Source organism: Choloepus didactylus (assembly GCF_015220235.1).
Source record: "Choloepus didactylus isolate mChoDid1 chromosome 11 unlocalized genomic scaffold, mChoDid1.pri SUPER_11_unloc2, whole genome shotgun sequence".
Classification (NCBI taxonomy): domain Eukaryota; kingdom Metazoa; phylum Chordata; class Mammalia; order Pilosa; family Megalonychidae; genus Choloepus; species Choloepus didactylus.
In genome coordinates this window covers 4,271,552-4,291,544 of record NW_023637579.1, presented here as the reverse complement: position 1 = coordinate 4,291,544, position 19,993 = coordinate 4,271,552, and the positions used below count along the sequence as shown (strand labels likewise).

Genomic DNA, 19,993 nt, shown 5'->3' with positions numbered 1-19,993 from the left:
TGTCACCTGAGGAAGGAATCTTTAGGTAAAAGCAATGCAAGCGTCGCCTAGAGGACAGCCTGGAACAGGTCCCTGGAGCTTATTCAGGTGGTGCTGGGTTTGAGGGGTGAAGGTTTCAAGTAGGGCTGTGGCCATAGGATTGCAGAAAAGCATGTTACCCTCTTCTCACCGAGGCTTCCCAGACCCATTCTCCCCACCCTGCAGCAGCTCCTGCTAGGACCGCTGTGCTTTTGTGTTGTCCCGGTGCCCTTACCACTGTCTGACTCACTATCTGTTTCATTTGTTAATGGTCCACCTCTACCACAGAGCAGAGTTTTTGTTTCTTTTGTTCACTATAACCCAAGTGCCTAGAACAAGACCTAGCACATAGTAGGTGCTAAAAACGTATTTGCTGGATGGATGATTGATTCTGGAGACACCATGGGAGATTTAACAGCTGCAATGTGAGAGGGGCACAGCCCAAGATGACTCTGCAATGTTTAAGTTTAGGGGATGGGTGAATTCTTGTGCTAGTCATAGACATACATAACCTGGGAAGCATTTCTGATTTGTGAGGACAGAGGGGTTCCATGTGGGGCCTGCTGAATTTGCATACTTTGGATCAATGAGAGCACAGAATTCAGGAAGCTGTTGGAGATGTGTCCTCAGAAGAGATGTGGGGTTGGAACAGTGGCTTCCATAGAATGGTCATTTGCCCAACATTTCCTTGCCTCCTTCCTGCTATGCACCCATGGTGTTCTGCCTGCAAGGGACTGTGTTCAACAAGACAGCCAAGCCCCTGCCCAAAAGGCTCACATATTCTGGGAATGTGGGAAACATAGCATCATGAGTCCCCACTTAGAGGATAGGATGGTAACTGCTCTAGAAGGCCTTCAGTAAAGAAACCCTATTTCACTATTTCCCGAAATAAATTGTGCTGGAATATTTTCTTAAATAATGCCTATTCACACGAGGAATACACAATCAGAGACGGTGGGTCCGGGTCTGTCTGCCCAGGTTCCGGGGTCAACAGAGTGGATCAACTCATGAGAAGAACAGTTAGGGCAGACACGGCAAAAGAGGAACTCTGAGGAGCAGAGCCATGTGGCGGGTGGAGGAGGAAGTGAAACAGACATGGGAAGAGTTCCATAGGGAGTCACATGGAGAGGACAGAGAATCATAGAACTGGCCCCTGAAGAGCTTAGAGTCCACCATTAGGAGGCTAGCAGGCACTGGTAAGAGTTTTCGTTAGTTATGGTGAAGTGGTGGGAGTTGAACCCTGATTGTAATGGTTTACAGAATGAATTGAGTCCTCCCAGGGGAGCAAATCTCCCTGACAATGTGGGAAATGACTTGAGGAAATAAGCTTGGCTCCCGCATCACAGGATTGAGAAAGCCTTCTTGGACCAAAAAGGGGAAGAGAAAGGAAACAAAATAGTTTCAATGGCTGAGAGATCTCAAATAGAGTCGAGAGGTCATTCTGGGGTTATTTTTATGCATTATATAGATATCCCTTTTTAACTTTTAGTATATTGGAATAACTGAAGGGAAATACCCATCTGAAACTTGAACTGCAACCCAGTAGCCTTCATTCTTGAAGACGATTGTGTAACTATAGCTTATACTGCGTGACCATGTGATTGTGAAAACTACGTGGCTCCCACTCCGTTTATACAGTGTATGGACAGATGAGTAGAAAAATGAGGACACAAAGTAAATGAATAACAGGGAGGGAAGGGGGATATGGGATGCTTTGGATTTTTTTTTTTTTTTTTTACTTTAACTTGTATTCTTATCCTTGTTTGTATGCTAATGAAAATGTTCAAAAATTGATTGTGTTGATGCATGCACAACTATATGATGGTACTGTGAACAAGTGAACAGCTGATTGTACCCCATGGATGACTGTATGGTATGTGCATAAATCTCAATAAAATTTAATTAAAAACAAAACAAAACAAAATGAATTCTGAGCACATACAAGTTCATTAGGCCACATTCTATTGACTCCAGCCTCTCCAAAAGTCAGGTTGATCTCATGGGACCACCGTAAGTTGCAGTGTTACTGCTGGGGGCACAGGACTAGGATTGCAAATGAGTCAATCCTGAACCACCTTTGATGGACCAATCAAGATAGCCCACGATGCAAGCACCAATCAAAATGGCCTTCAGTGGAACCAACCACAAGTCGCTCTTAACTTGTCCCCCATTTGACCACAGTGCAGTCCCTTATTTGCATAGAAATCAGCCAATCCTAAAACACCATATGTCTAAGCCCTCCCCCTCTAACCAATAAAAGGCCAAGACTGAACTCACTGAGGGCAACTCTCTCTTCAGTTCGGCTGTGCTGACATTCTTTGGCATGTACCATGCTGAGCTGTAACTGCCTAAGCTGTAATTAGCCTGAACTGTAGCCCACCAGGAGCAGTGGTCTCTCTGCTCAGGGACTCCAGCCTGATGGTGCCCTCTGTAACATCTCAAATAAAGCCTTGCTGTTACTTTGCCACTGGGCTGTATCAGTGGGACACCAAACCTGGAGTAAGACTCCACTCTGGTTGGCACCCAGCCTCCTCCAGTGAGCCAGTAACATTGAGGTAGCCTAACTGGTATAGCCCCACAACACCAGGTAAACAGAGGCAGGGCGTTCCAAGGGCTTACAATTTACCACCCAGGAGCCAAGGGCAAAAGTCAGGCAGAGAAGAAGGCTCAGTTCCCTCTGAAGTCTCTTCCAACTATAGGACTCCCTTTTCCTACCAGAAGATTTATACTGTCTTTAAAATATGGTCATTTGTACCTGAGAGAGAAGGATCCCTAGAGGACATCTAATCTTAAGGTTTTCGATGGGAGAGCTCCCGCAACCGAGTGGAGGCTGTGAGAGCTTGTGGGCACATGTTCTGTTGTATCACAGATAGTGGACCAAGAATGTGACATCCTGCAGCATGCAGGCCAGCCCAACCCAGGGACTCGACACATGTCCCACACGTGTCCTGACTGTCCCACCAGACACCCATGGACGTCAGAACTCTGTTTCACACACACGAACACAGAGCACTGTTTGCACTATTTTAATATACATTTTGAGGAATGCAATGTCTGGTAAAGTGAGGAAAAACTGCACATTGTTTAGTTTGGAATTTGATCAAGAATTAAGCATCATTTCAGAAAAGAACATCCCAGAAGGCAGCGTCCCTGTGGATTTCTCTTTGGAATCCCTCCTCGCTCAGCGGGCATTTGCAGCCCTCCAGATCACAGTTCTGATACAGACAGAAGCTCACTGCTGGTACATCTCTGGTGCATTTGCACCCAAGCATTTACATGTTGACATAATTATTATTTTATTATAAAATGCTTGCCTTTTATTTCTTCTTTGTTTTAAGCTCAGCACTCACAGCGATGTTTTTTTAAAATTACATGCAGGGAGAATTTGTTATCTATGATTTTCACTTTTCATAGCAAATACTTTTCAGAAAAAGAGGCATTGGGCCTGAAAAGTCTGAGGCCATTCTAACCCACTCCACACTGCACTTCCTCTCCAATATCATGCACAAATTGGGATTCAGCCCACATGATCAGGAAAGCATGTACCTTCCAGCATATGAGGACAGCTCACAAATCCTGTCCTCTTGCCCACAAACCTTTTGTCCCCCTTGATAAGCAAGCCAGGTCTGCAACCATAAGGCTCATGAGGTGACTGCCCAAACCCTTACCATTCTGGTCACTTTTGTCTATTTTCAATGCTTCTCCTAGGGAATGTGGAGTTTAGAAGGGTGCAGCATCCCAATGGGACAACAGGCATACCACAGCTCATCTTTGCCCCCTTTCATCTTATGCCATGACCACCATGACTCTGCAAGGCTAACAAGATGCCAGGGTCTGCCTTCTGGGTTCGAGCAAGTTCATCACCGACTCCTTCAACCAACATCAAATCCACCAACTCATAATGCTCTCTGTGTGACTAAACCACTGCAAATGAGACTGAAATGGCTTGTTACCATCTGGGTTTGCCAAGCCCATGAGAGTCCCCCAACTTGGTAAGGAGCTACCAGGAAAGAGAAGAAATGAAGCTCTTCTGGAATGAATGTTAAGAAGCCTGGGTTATTTTAGCAGCCACAGCAGCATGAGGAGATGCAGCTAATCATGAGGTCCCTAATTGCTTTGTCTAACATCAGCCTCTTTCCTTTGCCAACTTGCTCTGATCCTCAGGAACCCAACTGTGGGGGATGAGGAGGGGCTGGGGCAGGTGTACCTCCAAACACAAACACATGGGGCTTAGAGGGGCCCCTGGGCAATGCCTTTGCAGCTGCGCCCCCTCCAGCAATGAGAACACCCTTGGTGCTCTCTCCTGGCCTTGGACAGATGGTCAGACTGGTCTGACACCATGGGGGGGTGATGAAGATGGGCCGGAGGGGCCCGTGAAAGCCAGCTTGGGGGATGGTATAAAGGTGGGATTCTTCATTCACATTGTAGAAAGAAAGCTCCCCTGCCTCATAGTCGAGGAAAACCCCAACCCGGGGGTAGAATGTTTTCTGAGGATAGAAGGTGCCTGCAGGAAACAGGTCTCCCTTGCTCCAGCATCCACCATCCTGGTTCCAGAGGGCTGACACCTTCCTGTTGGCATCGTCTTTGCAGACCCCGAGGGTCCAGTTCCCTCCGCCTCTCACCTCCACCTCCCAGTAGTGTCGCCCAGTGGTGAAGCGCTCGCAGCCCAGCACGCTTGTAAAGTCCCCCAGCAGCTTCTCCAGACTGGACTGGCTGCGCCAGGGCTGGGTCTGTGTCACGGTCCTGTGGTCCTCGGACAGGGTGAAGCTGGGGGACGCACTCTTGGGGTCCAGGGTCACTTGCACTGTGGAGACAGCCCATGGACACTTCATCAGCCCAGGCCTGAGCCAGGCAAGGCAGGGGCAGACAAACTTAAGGGTAGACAGATGGAGCAAACTGAACCAGACAGAAGCTCCATCCACCACCCACTGTGACCCACACTTCAAAACCAGCCCCCTACGGGCTTGCAGGCATCCCTCCCCATACTGACCCTGTAGGAGGTCTACTCCTCTCTCTTCCACTGGGAAGGTCAGACTTTGAGTAATGGGGTGAGGAGAGCACAGTGTGTCCTTTTTTCCTCCACATCATCAGTGTTGGGGAGGGCCTGGCACTGGAGGGGCACATGCAGTAGCCACTTGCTGGATGAATGACTAAAGACAGATGTGTAAAATACTATCCTCACTTGCCTTTCACAAAAGTCGTCTAAGTAATAACAAGAGTAATAATATTGAACTTCATACATATTTAAATTATTTAACACTGGTGGCTGCTAAGTTTCCCTAAGCTTTGGTTCTCTCTTCTGCAAAATGAAGACAGTAACAGTCCATCCCTTGGTGCAAAATGAAGACAGTAACAGTCCATCCCTTGGTGCAAAATGAAGACAGTAACAGTCCATCCCTTGGTGTTTTCGAGTGGAGACCACTCAGGACACAGGCAATGCCAGCCCTTCTCTGTTACTTATCACTGCTTCTTACTGTGGAGGGAAAGGCGTCTTCCCACAGAAAGGAAGTGCAGGAAAGGGCCGCTCTGCTGCCCGTGCTGCGACTTCTGGTTTCTGCAGTCGCACTGCAGCCATACTGCGGCATACCCACTCTGTTCTCTGTGAAGCTCTACCTGGGTCTCGGCCTTTCCAAGACTGAGCACCTTGGAAGAGGTGGCACAGCTGATGGAAAAACTCCAGCCCCCTGGAAGACAGACGTGCTGTGGCAATGCATCGGCAGGTCTGGAGAGGGGAGAAGATGCACTCCACAGAGCAGGGGGCATTCGGAGCTTGAGTGGTTAGGGGATCTTGCCACCATAGCACGTGGGCTGGCATGAGACGACAGGGCAGGAGGTGGCGATTTAGAGGGGCAGAGGAGGGGACAGTTAGAGCAACAAGAAGGGTTGTGCAGAGAAGAGAGCATGAAGATAAAGGCTGAAACTTGCAGAGTCCTGGGGATGGAGCGCTGGTAGGAGAAGGGTTACTATTGACAACAGAGGAAGTGTGTGTGTGTTGGTGGGGGGGTTGGTGAATGTAGAACAGAAAAAGACTGGGTCACAAAAATCCCAAATCAGGAGACAAAGAGGGAGCATGGGTGGCAGAATAAAGAGAGCAGAGAGATCACGGGATCTGAGGATGAAGGTGTGGAGAATAAATGGAGCTCGCCAAAGTTTTGTCTTTTTCCCAACGTCTCCATAATGTTTCACATTTTTTCCAAAATAAGGAAGTTGGAAAGGAAGAATGCTAACACAGGTCTTATCCATCGAGCGGTGGGGACAGAAACAGTGTCTGCTTCAGCCACCCTGCCTCGTGTCGCCTGCCACCCCCAGCCTCAGCCCCCACAGCAGTGCTCTGGGGAGGTTTTTTCTGACCCTGGACTCCAGACCAGGCCCCCACCCCTGAGTGGAGTCTCTCGTAGCAACCTGACACTTTTCTTCAGGGCGCTTTCCATAGTTTGTGGTTATGCATTAATCTGTGCACTTGTTTGTTCTAAAGCCCCAGAGTACAGGGCACGTGCCTGCCTGTTCACCTCGATCCACAAAGAGCCTGGCCCCGTGCTGGGCACAGGATAATTATTTGGTGAGTCAATTATCATTGTATGCTGAATAATTATATGATGAATTAATGTAGGCTTTGGAGATAACAGCCCCTTTCTTAAATCCCAACTGTTGCCATCATCTCGGAGCCAGGAAATAGGTCTACGGCATTTCTGCCTGGAGGTGGACAGGGAAAGCAGAAGCAAGATGAAACCACTGACAGAAAGGGAAAGTGAGAGGAAGGAAGAAAGGGCTTCCCTGGATCCTGTCCCACTGAAGATAACCCAGTTCTAGGATCAGGGCTGGGAGTCCTTGAGAAAGTATCTCAGAGGGAGGCTGTGTAGAAAGTCCCAACTCTGCAATCTCAGAACCACAACACGGGAGACATCACATGTCCTGAAAGAGACCCCACAGGCCCCTTACCCTGAAATCTCCTCAGGGTCTCCAGGAGCCCAGGAACTTTGCATGTAGTCCTCAGCTCCATGGAAAAAGTCGCTGGCATCTCGAGCTTCAGGTTCTTAATCCTAGAAGAAGCACATGTCCCGTCACCCTCCATGTCCAGAGAGATGCTGGGGCCATCTGGTTTCCTAAGAACACTCTTCAGCACCCAGGGAACACATACCTGCTCAGAATCTCTCCCAGACCCTGAGGAGAAAAGAGAAACACCGGGTAAGTGGAGAGAACAGTCAGCTCCACCACCACCACTTTCATGAACCACAAGAGTTCAAAAACTTCACATGCGTTTCCTCACTGGCTCCTTACCAAACTTTCCCCCTGTGCCAATCTCCCCCCAGCTGCGGCTCTCACTCTCCTCTCCTTCAGATGTCCCAAATGAACTGTCCATTCCCATCTCTATTTCTTCTACCTCTAAATCAACATCAACTCTAACCCGATGTCCATCCTCCGTGCTTGACCAAAACAGCTCTCTTTATGGATATCAACAATCTCCACATGCTAGACCCCAGGGGCATTTTTCAGTCCTTATCTTTCTGGATCATTCAGCAACATTGGAGACCTCTCCCCAGCCATACCAGACTCTCCCCCATTGGCTGTCTCTCCTGTCTGTACCTTAAACCCTCTATAGGATACTTTACCCAGCCCTACAGCAGAGGGTTCACTTTGCCCAAAACAAAGGTTTTGCCCTTTGCTCGGCTCCTGGGACTCAAACCTGGAATGGTTACCTTGGAATGCCCAGCCCAATAAGTGCCTTTCTTTACCTGGAGGTCCTGGGCCACAGCAGGTAGTTTACACTAACAGCGTGATTTGTGGTCTATGCTAATGATTGGATTTATTGGGGGGGGGGGCAGTTCTTGGGACACATGGCATCAGCTTCACCTCTGGAGTAGGAAGAGACTGAGGTCAGCCACACACACCCACCCCAATGAAACCCAGACACAGAGGCCCAGGCGAGCTTCCCTGGTTGGCAATATTCTGTGTGTGTTTCACACATCGGTAATGGGAGAGATCTGCGCTCTCTGTGTGTCTCTACCGGGAGAGGACAACCAGAAGCTCACACCTGGTTTCCTGGACCCTGCGCTATGTGCCCCTTCCTTTGCCGATTTTTACCTGTATCCTTTTGCTGTAATAAACCACAATCATCAGCACAATGGCTTTGTTGAGCTCTAGTGAATTCTGGAACCTGAGGGTGGTCGTGGGGTCCTCCAGAACAGTTCCCACCACGATCACTCTTTAATTCAAGAATGTGAGCTACCTGTCAAGTCAGCGTTTCTACTCAGGCGAGACCAGTTAACATTTAACAGAACTCACAACTCAAGCTGTCACTTGAACCCCTTCCAGGGCCCTATCATATCTCAGAAATTCACTCCAGAAACCTGGACTCCATCCTCCTCCCTCCTTCCTCTGACTCCAGCATCCAACCGATGCCCCAATCCTGACTGTCGTGTCCTAACTCCCTCAGCTCTGACCCCTGAGCAACACCTCCAAGAAGAACACCCCAATTCAAGTCAACATCTCTCATTTCTACGGTGAGATGCCCTAGGCACCACCCGTCCTCGGCCAGCCCATCCCATCCCATCATGCTCTCCCCCTTCTCTCCCCATGTCCATCCATGCAAGTCTCACCTGGAGCAGGCCCAGAGCAGGACGCTCACTGCGCTCATTGAGCTCCAAGACGAGCTCCTCCACGGTTCGGCCATGCTGGGCCAGGGCGAGCTCCTCCTTCTTCAACTTCTGCAGCATCGCCTCCTCCTCCTCCTCCAGCTCCCTCAGGAGCCGCAGCTCACCCTCTGCGAGCAGTTGTCGGAACTTCTCGAACTCAGACACTGTCCTCTGTTTCCGCTCCTGCACCTTCGCCTGGGGGTGCGGGAGGAAATGGGGAAAGGCTGAGCAGGGGCTTGGGGTACACACAGGCAGGGCCTGCCCCAGTGGAAACAAAATGGATTCCTCAGGAACTGCTGGGGCCACCACACAAGAGCTGACATTAAAACTGTTACCAATTCTGCAAGTCAGCCGTTAAACACAGTCGCTATTAAAAATGACATTAAACTTACAATTATATAAATTACATCAAAAACAAAGGTAATGAATACTAAAACTTCCTTATTTCCTAATTATTTTACTACATGTTACTGTTATCTATGTCTTAGAAGTTATTTTATGATTATTGTCTCTGCATGGTGTGGTAAGACACACTGGTGTGTATCTTGCTATGTATCTCTCCCCAACTTCTCATTTCAGGAGAGTTTTCACCAAGGAAATGTGCAAGCAGCACAAATCAGCCCTGCTTACAGAGTCCGTTGTTAGCGTTTACCAGTTCACCACCAGGACCATCATCCTTTCCTGCTTTCTTGGAAACTTCTCCAGAGAGCTCATTTTATTGTTGCTCTCAAATCAGATCATGAATGAGCTGAGGCCACTGTTTTAGTTTTTTTTCCTATTAACCCCCAGGCTGATAGCATAATGGTTTGAACTGGACAACTAAATCCACACTGTCCTATTATATGGTAGCTTCTTTTGAGGTGCTGTTCAGTACCTAGCCATGTTTCAAGTACTCAAGATGGCATTCACACTAGAACACTCTAAGTGTAAAGCACAAAGACGGAGGTTGAAAAAGAGAATTGTGCTGATGACATGTTGAGAGGATAACATTTTTGATATAATGGTATATTAGTCAGGGTTCTCCAGAGAAACAGAACCAGTAATAGATATATATATATATATATATATGACCAAAACAAACCAAATTAAACACACACCCACACACATTTTAAGGAATTGGCACATGCCATTTTGGTGTTGGCAACTCTGAAGTCTATAGGACAGCCCAGCAGACTGGATACTCAGGCAGGAGCTGATGCAACAGTCTTGGGTCCACAATCTGTAGGGCAGGGTGGCTGGCTGGACAGTAAAGCTGCAGTCTTGAGGCAGAATTTCTTCCTCTCAAGGAAATCTCTGTTTTTTGCTTTAAGGCTTTCAACTATTTGGGTGAGACTCACCCACAGCATCGAAAGTCATCTCCTTTACTAAAGTTAACAAATGGTAGATGTCAACCAAATCTAAAAAGTAACTCCACAGCAAAACCTAGATCAGTGTTTTGAGTAAATAACTGGGTACGAGAGCTAGCACCATTGGATCTGCTGGGTCATATGGTCCGAGTTGGAAAGTGTCTTGCATGGCAGCCTGGACTTGTTGCAGCGCCTCTTCTTATTCTGGTCCCCAGTCAAATCCAGCAGCTTTTCAAGTTACTCAGTAAAAGAGCCAGAATACCACACTTGAATGGGGAATAGGATGCCTCCAAAATCCAGAGGCCTACAAAGCACTGGGCCTCTTTTTTGGTTTAGGAGGGGCCAAACTCAACAACCTATCTTTCACCTTAGAAGGTGTATCTCAACATGCCCCACATCACTGGACACCCAGAATGTCACTGAGTTGGAAGGCCCCTGTATTTTTGTTGCATCTGTTGTCTACCCTCTGACACACAAATATCTTTCCAATAAGTCTATAGTAGTTGCTACTTCTTGCTCACTAGGTCCAATCAACATGATATCATCAACATAATGGACTAGTGTGATGTCTTGTGGGAGGGAGAAATGATCAAGGTCCCTGTGGACAATATTATGACATAGGGCTGGAGAGTTGATATAACCCTGAGGTAGGACAGTGAATGTAAACTGCTGGCCTTGCCAGCTGAATGAAAACTGTTTCTGGTGGTCCTTACTTACAGCTATTGAGGAAAAAGCATTTGCCAGATCAATAGCTGCATACCATGTACCAGGGGATGTGCTGATTTGCTCAAGCACTGATACCACATCTGGAGCAGTAGCTGCAATTGGAGTCACCACCTGGTTAAGCTTATGATAATCCACTGTCATCCTCCAAGACCCATCTGTTTTCTGCACAGGCCAAATAGGAGAGTTGAATGGGGATGTGGTGGGAATCACCACCCCTACATCCTTCAAGTCCTTAAGAGTGGCACTAATCTCTGCATTCCTCCAGGAATGAAGCATTCTTCCAGCTCACTAATTTCCTAGGGAGGGGCAGATCTGTAGCTTCCACTTGGCCTTTCCTGCCATGCTAGCCCTCACTGCATGAGTCAGGGAACCAGTGTGAGGGTTCTGCCAGTTATGGAGCATATCTATTCCAATGACACACATTTAGGAGCTGGGGAAATGACCACAGGATGGGATCAGGAACTCACTGGATCCACTATGAGATGGACCTGAGCTAAAACTCCATCTATCACCTGACCTCCATAAGCCCCTACTCTAACTGATGAGCCACAGTGACATTCTAGGGCTCCTGGAATTAACGTCAGCTCAGCGCCAGTGTCTGATAATTCCGGACAAATCTGATTATCTCGTTTTCCTCAGTGCACATTCATCCTGGTAAAAGACTGCAGGTTCCTTTGGGGAATGCTTGGCAAATATTTTTGTCAGTGTAACTGGTTCTTTCTTCATTCAGGAGGGCTCTGGGTCTGTAAATTGGCTCAAGTCTGGGAGCTGATTGAGTGGCCATGACTCTGTTTTGGTGATTCAAGACAGACTTCTGTTCACCTGACCTAGAGTTCTTTCCCTTATACGGATCAAGTAGGAATTTAGTAGACTGCTCATCTACTTCACTTCTGGTTCCCATTTTTTTCTTTGGTTGTTTTTTTTTTCCCCACTGAATTGTCTTGGCAACCTTGTCAGAAATCAATTGCCCCAGAAGTATGGGTTCATTTCTGGATTCTTAATTTATTCCATTGACCTTTATGTGTGTCTTTATGCCAGTACCACACAATCTTGATTTCTGTAGTTTTACAGTATGTTTTGAAATCGGAAAATATAAGTCCACCACCTTTATTTTTATTTTTCAAGATTGTTTTGGCTATTCTGAGTTCCTTGTATTTTCATATGAATTCTAAGATCAACTTGTCATTAGTTTTTTCAAAAAAGGTGATTTTGATTCTGATAGGGATTGTGCTGAATTTGTAGATCTATTTGGAAAGTAACACCACCTTGACAATATTAAATTGTTCAAATCTTGAACACAGGATGCCTTTCTGGTTATTTAGTTTTTCTTTAATTTCTTCCAACATTGTTTTCTAGTTTTCCATGTATAAGTGTTGCACTTCTTTTGTTAAATTTATTATTATTATTTTTGATGCTATTGTAAATGGAACTGTCTTCTTGATTTCAGGTTTTGGATGGTTCATTGATATTGAATAAAAACAGAAGTGATTTCTGTATATTGGTCTTATATCCTGCAACCTTTGTTATTTATTAGCTTTACTTGCTTTCTTGTGTGTTTTTAGAAGTCCTTACACAACTATTTTGCTGATGTCACTTCCCAAATTATTTTTTGGCATGGTGCAAAAGCAAGTCAATGGGGGAAAGATAACCTTTTCAACTAATGGTGCTGAATCAACTGAGCATCCACGAGCATGTCCCAAATGCCACATCTTACAGAAAAATTCTCAAAATGGATTGTGGATTAATTGTAAAACATAAAACTATAACACATTTAGAAAAAAAAACTGGAGAAAATCTTAGGGTCTTAGGGCTAAGTGGAAAGTTCTTAGATTTAACACCCAAAGCACAATCCATAAAAGAAAAATTGATAATTTGGACTTCATCTAAATTAAATAATTTTGCTCTGCAAAATACCCTGTGGAGAGGATGAAAGTCAAACCACGGACCCGGCAAAAGACCTGTCTCTAGAATGTACAAAGAACTCTTAAAACTAAAAAAATAAAAATTGAATTAGAAAGTGGACAAAACAAATGAAACGATACTTCACTGAAAAAGATACGGATGGCAAAAGAGCACAGGAAAAGATCCTCAACATCATTCACCATTAGGAAGACGCAAATTAAAACCACAAGTCTATCCAAATAGCTAAAATTAAAAATAGCGGTAATACCAAATGCTGACAAGGACACAGAGAAACTTGATTGTTCCTATGTTGCTGGTGTAAATGTAAAATGCTACAGCCATGGTGGAAAAAGTCAATTCTATTTCTGTATACTAGCAATGACCAATCTAAAACTGATTAAGAAAAAAATTCCATTCACAATAGGACCAAAAATAATTAAATTCTTCAGAATAAATTTGGCAGAAGAAATGTAAGTCTTGTTTAGTGAAACACAACAGTGAAACTAAACACAACCATGGGCCAGAAAACCCAATAATGTTAAGATGGCAATTTTCACCAAATTAATCTGTAGATTCAGTACAATCTCTATCAAATTCCCAGCAGGGTGGGAATTGCAATGGAAATGCAAGGACTCACAATAGTCAAAATAATCTTGTAAAAGAAACACAAACTTACACTTCATGGTTTCAAAACTTATTGCACAGGTATAGTAACGAAGACAGTGTGATATTGGCATACATTAGACATATAGATCAATGGAAACAAATTGATAGTCAATTGATTTTCAACAAAGTTGCCACAATAATTCAATAGAGAAAAAAATAGTTTTGCATCTAATGGTGCTGGGAAAAATTGGTTATACGAATGCAAAATTAGACGTTTACCTCACACTCTTTACAAAAATAACTAAAAGATACTATGCTGGTTTGAATGTATTATGTATCCCCCAAGAAACCATGTTCTTTAATGCAGTCTTGTGGGGGAAGACGTATTAGTCTTTTGATTAGGTTGGAACTTTTTGATTGAGTGTTTCCATGGAGATGTGGCCCCACCCATTCAAGGTGGGAATTAATCCTTTACTGGAGCCCTTTATGGGATGATATAAAAGGCAGAGACATTTTGGAGAGCGCTCAGAGAAGCTAAGATGTAATCCTGAGTTTGCCCCCAGGAGAAGCTAAGAGAGAAGCTAAGACAGAAGCTCAGAGATATTTTGCAGAAAGCCACGGAAACCAGAAGCTAAATCCGGAAGAGGCCCAGCAGACTCCAGCTGGGAACAGAGGAACCCCAGATGCCATCGGCCTTTCTTCAGAGAACTTACCGTCCTACTGATGCTTTAATTGGGACATTTTCATGGCCTCGGAACTGTAAATCTGTGAACTAATTAACCCCCATTGTAAAAGCCAACCCATTTCTGGTATACTGCATTTCAGCAGCTTTAGCAAACTGAAACAAAATGTTTGTTTTTAACAAAATTAATTAGACTAGAGTAGAGCAGACTAGGAGATACCAGAATAAACTGCATATAGATAAGACTGTTTGATAAAAAAGTGTTTTCCTCCAATGATGTACATATTTTCATATGTATGAATATTTTAGTTTGAGGTGTTAGAAGTTTTGGGCAACTGTGAGTGGTAGCCAAAAAAACTCCAAAACCACTGGCCTGGAAAACATAATCTAACCCAAATTCTAAGAAAGATATTTTTCAAATGTGTTCCCCACCCCACCTTATTTCTTTAAAAAAAAAAAAAAAAGAAAAAAAGCCCTCCCAAATGGTGGCTTCCTATGCAAGTTTAAAGTACTCAAATGGACCAGGTCCATAGCTGTGCTACCAGTGTCTTAAACCCAGTGCCAGATTTCCAACAGTCTACCTGGCCCTGAGTGGGCTTCCTGACTGGCTTAACCCTTCAGCACTGCTACCCCAATTTGTCCTCGACCCCAGGAATCAGAAGGAGGAGCCCCTTACTGGGCTTGCTTCCCAGGCTGGTCCAGCCACTTGCCTGCCACACTTCGGAAGTCGTCACCACTTCCGTCTGCATCCTTTCCGCCTTTTTCATCTCTTTCCTCAATTCTTCCAGCATCTTCGGAAAATTCTCCTGCAGGACAGAGCAGGGAGGTTAAGCTTCCTTGGGCAGGAATTTCATGTGGAGTCACATGAGAGGGGAAGAAAGCAAGCAGCGTTCACTTCTCACCCATTCATTCAAGGATTTACTGAGTGCTGGGGCCCAGAGTTAGATGAATGAACCCCGTTTTGAAAAGACCCCAAAGGATGTGGGGATGTAAGGAAGACCCCTGAAGAGCTGGATCTGGATTGGAGGTATCAGAATGAACTCATGATTTTATAATTTCAGGTATATATTTCCTGTCAAGGGAAACAGCCTAGAATCAATGAAACCCTAGTAGCAATGAGCACACCAACACCCAAATCTTGGTTTCTAAGCACCATCATTCCCCACTAAAAGGTGGAGAAAGGGCAGACTCTATGTCTGGGCCCAAGCACGTGTGCTAGTTTGGATCTATTATGTCCCCCAGAAAAGCCATGTTCTTTAATGCAATCTTGTGCGGGCTGACTGATTACTCTTTTCATCAGGTTGACACCTTTTGATTAGATCATTTCCATGGAGGTGTGGACCCTGCCCAATCAGGGTGGGTCTTGATTAGCTCACTGGAATATTTAAGAGAGCTCAAGAGCCGACACAGACACTGACACTTGGAGATGCTTGGAGATGCAGACAGAAGGACATTCGGAGATGCTAAGCTGAGAGATGAAGCCCAGAGTTTGCCCTGGAGAACCTGAGAGAGGTCCCCCAGATGCTTAGAGAGAAATGTCCTGGGAGAAAGAAGCAAGGATGCACAGCAGCTGAGAGGAAGGAGTGAAGACAGAACCCCAGAGACATTTTGGAGAAAGCCATTTTGAAATACAACCTGGGAGCAAAGGACCAGCAGATGCCAGCCACGTGCCTTCCCAGCTGACAGAGGTGCTCCGGACACCATCCGCCATTCTTCAGTGAAGGTATCCTCTTGTAGATGTCTTAGTTTGGACACTTTTATGGCCTTAGAACTGTAAACTTGTAACCTAACAAATCCCCTTTATAAAAGCATATCCATTTCTGGTATTTTGCATAATGGCAGCATTAGCAAACCAGAACACCATGGTATGAAAGAATCCTAAAAGCATGTCACAAAAACAGCAGCTGACTTGAAAGGGGCTCCCCTTGGCCAGACTTGTGACAAATCTGAGCATCAAAAGGAACAGTGGTTGAACAGTTGATTGTATACCATGGATGACTGTATGCTATGTGAATATATTTCAATAAAACTGAATTTAAAAAAAGGGGGGGAACAGTGGAGGTAATAAATTATAACCAATTAAATTAATTTAAGAAATCATAACTCCGCACTGGTAGTCAAAAGAAAAGAGGTTGGCCAGGAAGGGAAAATGCTTCCTTATAGAAAAAATGCTGGCTAATAAATGTTGAGGGAATAAAAGTAGAGGACTGTGCACCACCACAATAATAACCGATTCAGGCAGGGATCATTCACAGGTGTTAGAAGCACTAGGGGACAGGTTGTTGGAGAAGAGGAGGACATGGATATGCTGTCTCAAACATCATCCCCCAGATGACTTATTAATCAAGAAGGGAAAAAGTATTGCACAATGGAGAGAGACGGTGGTACCACCATTGGGGACTGAATCACGTCCCCAGAAAAGGCACAGCAGGACCCAAACCCTGGTCAGGTGGGTGTGAAGCCAATTGTAAATAGGAACTTTGGAGATGTTCTTGGTCAAGTCGTGCCCAAACCCAAGAGCAGGCCATAAACCAGTTTGGCTGCAATCTTTATAAGCAAAGAAAGCCATGAAAAGAAGCTGGGAGTCAATGGAACCTGGAAGAGAAAGGAGAAGTCACCACCATGTGCCTTGCACGTGACAGAAAAGCCAAAGACCCCATGGTCTTCGGGGGGAGAAAAGCATCGCCTTTTGAACATCTCACCTCAAAAACAAGAGCCATTCAATTCCAGTTGTTGCATGGATTGTTACATTATACCCTGAGTCTTCTCCACACAGGCCTAGTCAACCAAGCCTTTCACTGTTTGTTCCCTCTCATGGCAAGTAAATAAACTTGGCTTCCTTTATGTTAAGCTCTTTCGGACTTTGCTTTCTTCTTTGATCCCAGGATCAGCCAGCAAGCCCAGGTCCCTGCTGTGGCTCTGGGTTTCCCATCCTCAGTGCAAATCACCCCACCGATACCCACCCTGTATTATAGGAGGCCTAGGAAACAAGGCTCAGTGACATCTGCCTACCTCCAAGGATTGTTAGAAATGTCACTGGAATTATATTTCTAAAATCTCTAGAGTTGTTGAAAGACAGTAGCTGTGTCACTACTGAATCTTGTGGTGATGTTGCTATTCCCTTTTTAAAACCTTAATAAGATATTCTTCCCTGTTCTTGGATGCTTGCTGCTTCACATAAAATATCTTTCTGTGATCCACATGCATATTCAGATGAAATTTTGAAAATAAAGATATTTTCAAAGTTAAAAAAAAAATCCTGTTGTTTAAGCCAACCCATTGTGCGGGAATTGTTTTAGCAGTGGGGAAACTAAAACACCACCTTAATCAAGTGGAACTTGGTAAAGCTTAGCATCAGCCTGGCATTGTGGACCTTTGGATGTGATACTATGTGGAGTATAAAGCATTATCTAGGTGGGATTCTTGACAATGCTTAATGTGAATCTAATCATAAGGAATCATAAATATATGTATATATGGAGACAGAGAGAGAGAGACAGAGACATCAGGAGAGAAGAGTTCCCAGTCTTCTGGAAAATACAGATAGGGAGCCTGCCTCCTGAGTTTGAATCCCTCCTTGGCCCCTTACCAGCTGAGTCACCAGAGGCAAGGAATCCTTCTGTGCCTCAGTTTCCCCATCTATAGAATGGGGATAATATGAATTCCTGCCTCATAGCATTGCTGTAAGGATTACCTGAGTCAACGGGCCTAGAGAAGTTGGACTAGTCCCGGGCAAGCCCAAGCATATATGAGTGAGGGAGCTCTTATCATCAGTGATTGGAGGAGGAGAACACTGAGTCCCTCCAAGTCTGATGCAGCTTGGTAAAGCGCCTTCCCTCCAGCTGAGCTTATAGTCTGGGTTAGGAGGTGACCTTGCTGAGCCTGCTGGGCCTCCCCAGTCAGGAGGGAGGCAGAGCTGGAGGGGGAAGTGGAGGAGGAAGGATGAAATCTGAGCGAAGATGAGGGAAGCGAAATCTCGGGGCTTGGTCTGGGAGCGAGTCCAGGCCTAGAGGGGTGAGATAAGGGGTTGTGAGATTGTAAGGAGGGGTCGGGAGGAGAGGGGGCAGGGAGTGAGGTCTGCTGCTGTAAGTCCAGAGGTGGTGGAAGAGGGGATGGAGCCGCGCTGGGGCGGGGCGGGAGGTGGTTTGGAGCGAAGGATCCCGGGGCAAGGCAGGGGCGTGGTCCTGGCGTGTCTGAGGGTCTCCGGGTAGGGCTGGGGCGTCTGGGGCGGGGAGCGAAGGTCCGAGGCGGAGCGGGGTCACGAGAGGAGGGTTGTGAGATGCGGGAAGGGGGCGATTGCAGGGGGCGGGGTTGGGGAGAGGGGTCAGCCAGGGGTAGCGGGTGCAGTTGGGGAGAGAGCCGGGACTGCGGCGTGGAGAGAGCAAGCGAAGCGCATACGGGAGCAGGACGCGGGTGGGCTCGAGGGTCCCAGGAGAGGCGTGGCGGGGCCGGCCCCGGGCTCACCCGGTGGGTCTGCGCCGCCTCTTCCAGCGGCACCACGCGATGGTCGCGGTGCGCCCGGGCGCAGTCGCACACCACGCAGATGGGGCTCCCGTCGTCCTCGCAGAAGAGCTTCAGCGGCTCCAAGTGCTCGGTGCACAGGTCGCAGGGGTCGCGCGGCCCCCCGCGGTCCGAGGTCGGCCGCAGGCGCGCGAGCACCGCGGCCACCCTCCCGAGCGGCCGATTGGGCCGCAGGCTCCGGGGCGCGCAGGGCTCGCGGCACTCCGGGCAGGGGAAGGGCGCGTCGCCGGCGCCCCGGCTGCGGGCGACGCAGGCGCGGCAGAAGTTGTGGCCGCAGCCGAGGGACACGGGCTCCGAGAAGAGCTCCAGGCAGATGGGGCAGGTGGCCTCATCCTGCAGGTCCTTGGCCAGGCTCCGCGAGGCCATGGCGCCGCCGCTTCCGGGTCCGCCTTTCGCTTTCGGGTTCCCGGAGGCGGGAGGGGCCCGAGCCAACCCCGCCCGGTCCGCGCCCTCGGGGCGGGGTGACAGTGGGGGAGCGCCGGAGCCCGGCCGGGAAACCTCCGGGCGCAAAGCCCGGCTTGAACCTCAAGTGGCAGGAAACGTCCAGAAGAGGCCCATCTCTAAAGGCCAAGTGGGGTGACTGTCCTTCGGGGCTGGGACCCGGGCGGGGCTTCTCGTGGGTACCAGGTACCTTATTGGGGTGACCGTGGTGCTCCTTTCACAACTCGCCAAGTTGCCTGAAAACCCCTGAATTGTACACTTGAAAGGGATGAATTTGATAGTGTAAATTATACCCCAATAAAACTTGATTTAAAAATTCCCACTTTATTGTAGGCAATTTAACCTGCACCTGTTATCTGCGTTGCTCCTCTTGACCTCAGAGTTGCTGTTACAATTACTTAAAGTCGAGGACCCCAACCACTGATAAGTCCCACTTATGTTTTAAACCACTTTTGTAAATGTGTTGATGGTGGAATGTGGGATGGCAGGGAGCAGTGCAGAACAGGGAAGGAAAACAGAAGATTAATGGTAACTATGCTTTGGAAGCCTGGCTGGCTTTTCTTTTTACATTATCACCATGGTGCTTAGGGTTACTAGTAACCCCCACCTCCACCACCCCCACCCCCACACACCCCATGGGTTCTGTATTATGCCACCCTCTTTATCTTTGCCAGAATGCTCTTGTTTTTCCCAGTTGGACTGGATTCCAGGTATTTTAAGAACTTGGTAGGCTCCAAGCACTTACTTCTGGAAGCCCCTGCAATTCACTGAGGTCTGTCTGACTCCTAGAATGGTGTGTGGGACAACACAAAACGTACGACTCAGTGTCGTGCATCTTGCTGACCATACCCTGGGATGACCCTGCTCTTCCCACTTCCCTTCCTTGCTTTATTTTCTCTCCAGACTATTCATCAACAGCTAGGGGAGGACTTACCTGGTTTATTTCCTTACCGGTTGCCTAGGAGTTCCTGGGTTCACTGAAGTCTCTCCGACTCCTACAATGGCGCATGGGACAACGCAAAACGTGCGATTCAGTGTCATGCGTCTCGAGAACAGAGCCACTGAAGATGTTTCTCTGAACTGTTGTTCAGCTGTGCTCTGAGACTGCAGCCAGAGCC

At 47.0% G+C, this 19,993-nt stretch overlaps 1 protein-coding gene across 1 annotated transcript; it reads right to left on the bottom strand.

Annotated features, from left to right (window-relative positions):
* Nucleotides 1–1,752: 1,752 nt before the first annotated feature.
* Nucleotides 1,753–19,437, bottom strand: LOC119524583 (E3 ubiquitin-protein ligase TRIM11-like). The gene is made up of 6 exons (XM_037823284.1): nt 18,378–19,437; nt 14,624–14,719; nt 8,616–8,846; nt 7,157–7,179; nt 6,958–7,058; nt 1,753–4,822 (listed from the first exon to the last, which is right to left on the bottom strand). The coding sequence occupies exons 1-6, from the start codon at nt 18,798–18,800 to the stop codon at nt 4,179–4,181; spliced, it is 1,518 nt and encodes a 505-aa protein (XP_037679212.1). The 5' UTR covers nt 18,801–19,437; the 3' UTR covers nt 1,753–4,178.
* Between the last annotated feature and the right edge of the window lie 556 nt (nt 19,438–19,993).